The sequence below is a fragment of the Daktulosphaira vitifoliae genome, unplaced genomic scaffold, assembly GCF_025091365.1.
Source record: "Daktulosphaira vitifoliae isolate Bord-2020 unplaced genomic scaffold, ASM2509136v1 Scaffold_3, whole genome shotgun sequence".
NCBI classification, from domain to species: Eukaryota; Metazoa; Arthropoda; class Insecta; order Hemiptera; family Phylloxeridae; genus Daktulosphaira; species Daktulosphaira vitifoliae.
This window is the reverse complement of record NW_026099574.1, coordinates 13,914,429-13,921,297: the sequence shown is the minus strand read 5'-3', so window position 1 is coordinate 13,921,297 and position 6,869 is coordinate 13,914,429. Positions and strand designations below refer to the sequence as shown.

The following is a 6,869-nucleotide window of genomic DNA, read 5'->3' as shown; positions in this document are numbered from 1 at the left end:
ATCTAAATGACGTAGATAGAAGACTGTTTATATTAAATATTTGTATGTAGATATTAAACAAATAAATTCTGAATGTATGGTTTGGCAAAACAAATTTTATTCATCCATACATTTTTCAAAAATGTATAGAAATATAAAGTTAAAAATATAAAATCGAGAATTTTAATACAAAAATAGCATATTTTTTAATACAGTAGCCATTTTCACAATGAAGACAAAATAAAGTTCGATTTTTTTTCCATAATACAGTATATTACATAAGCTTTAGTTTAAAATATATATTATAGTGTCAGTAATTCCGGCACACTTTCAAAAGTTAAGTTTAAATCCTCATTATTTTGAGTCGTCCACTGTGGTTAAGTGAAGGGTCAAATTTACAAAAAATATATACCAAATGATAGATAAATATCTAATATTTCTATTTTATTTTTAAAAAGTTATAGCAGTTTAAAGAAAAAATTAAAAAAAATAGCAAATTTTTAAATTTGTAATTTTTTTGAAGATATCCCACATTTACGGGAACAAAGAAAATTTTTTCAATCTTTGAGGTTAATGTATTCGACAAGACACGTTTTTTAATATTTTGACGTATCATAATACAATATATTATTTATTTATTTATATATTTTTTAACGGGTAGGTACCCTTTAGTAATATTAATAATACAATAAGTATAAAGTTTACATGACAATTATGAGTTAACAATTAGGTAATAATGATAATAATAATAAAATGGAATAAATTATGAATACAATAAAATGTGTTATCAATAATTAATAATTAAATAGCGTAAGACATAAATCAATTAAAAACAAGTAATTAGCTTAATATCACATAATATTATGAATTTTGCAAACGAAATACAACAAATTTCAAAACTTTAATCTAATAATACCTTTATCTTACAATAAGAACACAATATTTAATTTAGTACTAGATTTAAACCTATATATACATTTTGTTTGAAAAAATATTATTTTATTCGTAGTTGGTTGTATTATTATTGCTTAATAACTACTTAGAAAATATCTGAGGCCAGATTTGGAATGAACGATATAAGTAAATACTTAATTCATCTAAATGACGTAGATAGTAGACTGTTAATTTTTTTCTTACATAATTAAACCTTTAGAAATTGTTTTTCATTTTTTTAGCAATTTAACTTATTCTAAACAATTATTTTAAAAATCTATATTTTAGGTGATAGATATTGAAGAAATAAATTTCGGGTGTATGGTTTGGCAAGTTGATATACTTTAGCTCAATTTGTGTAACGCTTAAACAATTTATTGTACATGTATTTCCCGATTAAGGTATCACCTACTGTCTCCCTATAAAATATTAGTTGTATACAAATTTAATATTATACAATTTTTAATTATTCTACCAAGTATTTGAATAAAGTATAAAAATATTTAAATGGGGTAATCGAACCTCAATATATGCCCTGAATAATTTTTATGTTAATTTTTTTTAGATAGTCTAATATAGTTCAACTGATTATAAGCCAGTTATTTAATATCTAAAAATTTCAAAAATAAATAGCGAAAAGAACTAATTTCAAATTTTATTTTTATTGAAAATCTTTCCTGAGCTTCTCAATTTTGAATCAAACTTAAATTTTCAAATACTTTTTATTTAAGATGATTTTCATCAGTTTGTTTAATAAAAATGTTTTATTTCTTATTCGCGTTTAAGTTAAACCCATACGACGTAAAACAACGATATGTCTTTCTAACAAAAATGAAGTTATAAGTGTTTCAAAACAAATACATGTGTTTTTCACATTTTATCGCAATTAATTAATTTCAAAAATATTTCTATTAAAAGTTTGCAAACATTACTATATAGTTTTTAAGACNCTATTAAAAGTTTGCAAACATTGCTATATAGTTTTTAAGACAAGAAGATCAACTTGTGCAAGTGTCAATTTGCCCCACACTTGCCTATTAATATAATACGAACATTTTAAAGATAAATCATTCACGGTTCAATTTTAAATTATTATCTGCATTTATATAAAAACAATTTGATGTTTTTCTACAATATCTTTTGTGAGTATGCGTTAATGCTAACTTTTCAATTTAATTTGATTAAATCAAGAATTATAATAAATATTTACAATTAAAATAACTATATTTTAAAAATAGATTGTTGTATTACCATATTTCAGATTATATAAATAAAATGAATTTAGTAATAAAAATTATTTTTCGCTTTAAGCGGATATTATTAAAATTAAATTGTCAGTCCTAGACTTTCATTTCTGCTGCAGTTATAATAATCATTGAAAATGGGTTTCTATTGTTATTTTGAAATATTATTTTATTTTGTTTGTGTAACTATCATACCTCCGTATTCAGCTGATCAATTAACGTCAAGTAACAATAACACAGAAGTATTTATAATTACTATTATTATTTTTACTCTTATTTTTAGTACCTTAAGTACATTTTTTTATATAAATAATAATCATTGATAATATGCTTAAGAATATTATATACTTGTTAAGGGTAACATCGTTATGGTAACATTTAAAATTGTAATTTTTTGGTAATATAAATTCAAATTACATTTTTTTATTTCACCTATAAAAATAGTTCATTTAATTTACATAAGTAAATTATAAATATCAGATTTAATTGTAATTTATTGACTAATTAGTCGCTAATACTCATTTTTTTTCATATATTTTCTTATCATCAAATTTTTAATTATTTATAATATAAATCAAACTTGTCTAATAAAAATAAAAAAAGTAATTTGATCTTTAATTATAATTTTAATTATCAAAATCCTTTAAAAGTTTTATATTAAATTAATATTAATCCAATTTTCCTGGTAAATTATTAAAATTTGTCGTTTTAAAATTGAGTGTATTAACAAATTTAGACAACTTTGTATTGTTGCAGCGTGCTCTATTGTATGATTTTTTTTTTTTTATTATTATTATTATTGTGATAAGCGGACGATCGGTTTTACTTAGCGGAGAAAAACCAGTCTTCTAATAAATGCCTCACTATTCACATATAGAAAAGTTCGTTTTATTAATTCATAGTTAAACGACATAAGTAATATTCTTCTCGTAAAAATTAAAATACAGTCCACAGTCGTAACAGTATATATAATGTTGTCCATAATAATATTTATTTTATTAAGGTAGCGAACGAAAATTTGTTTAATAGATTATTATTATATAGTATTTTATAGAAATTATGTCTTATAAACATAATATATTGTCAGTTATTGATGTTACGTAATTATTTTGCCGCTTTGGCATTAATGTGTCAGACACAACCATAATTGCTCATTCATTAAATGAAGATTGAGAGTTTATATATATAAATATTGTTTTAACCTACTTAGTTTCGTATCAAAGCTAAAATGTGACTGTTTCAGAGAAAAATTAAGTCAATATAAGTATATTATACGTGTGTTTATTATTAAGTAAATATATTAAGTCAGCTCATAACTAGAGTATAAGAAATAGTGTTAAGTGATATTAGGGCACCATAAAATTATAGTAGAAATATTAATTTATTATTAAATCATTAATATTGATATGTTAACTAAAATAAAATAAAACTTTTTAGAACTATTATAAACTAAAACTATTAATATATCTTGGTAAAAGATATATATTGTTTTTATGTTTTGAAAATCTCTCTCTTAATATATATTTTATTATTAACAGTTAAAGTATATTAATTTACCTATCCTCCAAGCTAGTTATTTAAATAAAAATTTCATTAATAACTAACTTTGAATAAATTTTTGTTAGACACAATTTCCGTTAGCAACTATTTGCTCGAAAATAGTAAACAATTATTTACTACAGAAATCTAAGGATGGGAAAATTTATAATAGGATATTGGCTGAAGCTGGAAATAAATTTGATTTATGTGAATTAAGAACACATGCAGTAAATAATATCAATGGTAATTGAGTTTTAGTTTTTTTAATTTTAAGTGAATACTAATATATATGAATTACTATTTACGTATGCACATCATTTATATTAGATTAGAACTTGATAACTTACTGCGACACAGCTACCTCTCCTTGTCCGACAGGTAGCGCAACGTTACCTGCTGTCACTGACAGCAGGTAACGCGAACCGGTCCAATAAAAGGCGACGGCGAAACAATTGCCTACGGAAACCGGACTGTGTATACTATACACAGTGTATGTATACAGTGTTCAGTAAGTCAGGAAACGGGTTTCTATTGTTCTCATTGTTTGTAACAATGAGAACAATAGAAACCCGTTTCCTGACTTACTGAACATTCTGTATACTTATGCAGCCTTTGGTTAAATTTAAAACTGTTTAAAGTAGGCACTCTTTATTTAATAATAATATATCTATTAATCACTGTGTATTATTTAATTACAATAAGTATACCTAGACTCGGTCACTAGTTTCACTGAAATTTTATAATCTGAAAGGGCTACTGGGCTCACAAGGCCTTAACTGGTAAAGAACACAAAAAAATTTTCATTTGAGATGAATAACAATAATTATATTCTGATAAAACAATGAATGATTTATTTTTCCTATAATGAAAGATGAATGTCAATAAAAAATATATTATTATAACATTAAACTATACATAATCTTAACAGTTAGTAAACATTTAACAACATTTTATTTAATTTCTCAAGGAATAGATTAAATGACTTAAATATCAATTCACACACATTATAAATGTATATAAATATAGATATAATATATTATTATAACTTGCCAATAGAAAAGAACAAGTTATTTACATCAATAAATACTTATGCATAAGTGGATGAGGAACAAATTTATAGTTTGACTTCTATTATTTAATTTAGCAATTTTTACTTGAGATGATGTTGCTGTGAGGTACACATATCCTGACAAAATGAGCAACCACAATTGGCTGAGAACAAAATATCCACAAAAAGGATTATTCAGAAGAACCTATTTTTTCTTTCTTCATATATCTGAGTAGACCACAATCGGCTTAGAACAAAAAAAAATCCACATAAAAGGATTTATTCAGAAGAACATATTTCTTGAGATAGAATTAGATTTCTTTCTAAATCTTTAGATAGTGTTTAATTTTAAAAAATTGGTGGATTATTCCAAAAGCTACATAATCTGCTAGTTCCTTATTAATATCCTGTTTAAGATAAATTATGTCGAATGAAAGAGGGATTGTTAAAAATATTTCTTCTCATAAAAAATTTACTGATCCATACATTTTCCAAAAGATATAGCATTATTAAGTTTAAAATATAAAAAAGAATGTTTAGTCTCTAATGCCACTAAAAGTATCTTTTCGATCCATTTTATCTTATATAAATTATTTTATTAATCAGATAAGCGCGTTTTCCTGTTTTTTTGTATTGTATTAAAGATAAGTCGGGCGATGGACTCATCATCCAAACATCACGACGCGCATGTCAATATATACGAAATAGAGAATTACAAAATAAATTAAAATGTTTACGTCTTTTTATCTTATTACATAATAGAACAAGGAAAAAAACACTTTTCTGGAAAAATTACTAAGCGTGCTCGAATTTAAAATTTTTTTTTTTCAACGTAAGTACTCAGTCACCAGACTCCGGGAAAATTATTGGCGAAGTTCGGAAAATTTTTGCCGCTTTTTTTATAAGTCCAGGCTCATGGTTTTAATAAGCGCAGTTTATATACGTCCATAGCGCAGTCCATACGTTTATTATGCACCTTAATTATATGGTGTAATATGTATTATTATGACACTATTTTCAATTTGCACTATATTTTATCGAGGAATATTATATGTTATATATAAATTACAAGACGGTTATAATTAATAAGTTTGTACTTTCATTATTAGAACATTACATTATTAATAATCTTTTTTTTCTCATATATGATCTATGAGTCCAAGAGTGTATCGTACGAATTGGGATTCATCTATGACAACTATGCTGTCCAACGTTAAATCGCAGTTACCAATATTTTTATCAAAATTAAATTTTTTACAATGTGCCACCAATAATAACCTGCTGAATTTTTTTTTAATTACTCTATAATATAAACACAATTATTATAATTAGAATATTAATCATTTTTGTGTATTCCAGAGGTGTATTTAAGGGAGATATGGGCCCCCCTTGAACCAGCGCTTCAAATATTATTTTAGGCAACTTCTAATAAATAAGGACCTAATGTCCTTTTTTTTCATCATTATTTTAATTTTTTGCAAAAAAAATTCTATAACATGTTTAACAAAGTAAAAAATATTAAATACCCTCCTAAAATAATTTTTGAATAGGCGTAAAGGGAATACCTCATTAATAAACGTCAACCTTATACCCAATACATTTTACTATATTCTATTTTTGAATTTTACTGATTTTAATAATAACATTTTTAATATATTTTTGTTACACTGATTCTGATGTAATATTTTTTCTGCAAAAAACTTTTCGTGCACGGCGTAGCTGGGTACCCCTACCAGAATCAGTGGCCTACTTATGATGACGGCCTGAAGAGCCTTAACTTAATTTATTAAACTACAATTAGTACGAATCTAGTTGTATAGATTTCCGGGCATAATGATTTTTTTATTAATATGATAAGTTTTTTTTTTATGTCTGTCGTCACTTTTTCTTAACTCACACTGTACTGATTTCTTTCGTCGATACATCAAAAGATCACAAATTGTATTTAGTTGAAGACATTGCCCTTGAAATATGAAAAAAATTCTTTTCTTTCCTTTGACGGAGGAAATTACCTATAAAATTTGAATTTAAATGTGGGTAAATTTCCACTTTTTAGCTTCGATGCGAAGCTGAGAAGGTATTAATTTTACTATGATGTTTTTTTTTTTTTTTTTTTTTTTTTTTTT

General features: G+C 24.4%; 1 protein-coding gene across 1 annotated transcript in view; it reads left to right on the top strand.

Moving 5' to 3' along the window:
- The first annotated feature begins 2,154 nt into the window (after positions 1-2,154).
- LOC126902760 (uncharacterized) overlaps positions 2,155-6,869 on the top strand; it is a 15,048-nt gene continuing 10,333 nt past the window's right edge. The window contains exons 1-2 of the mRNA XM_050680370.1: positions 2,155-2,398; positions 3,782-3,938. Of these exons, the coding sequence (XP_050536327.1) occupies positions 2,294-2,398; positions 3,782-3,938 (262 nt within the window). The 5' untranslated portion in view covers positions 2,155-2,293. The remainder of the gene's footprint in view (positions 2,399-3,781; positions 3,939-6,869) is intronic.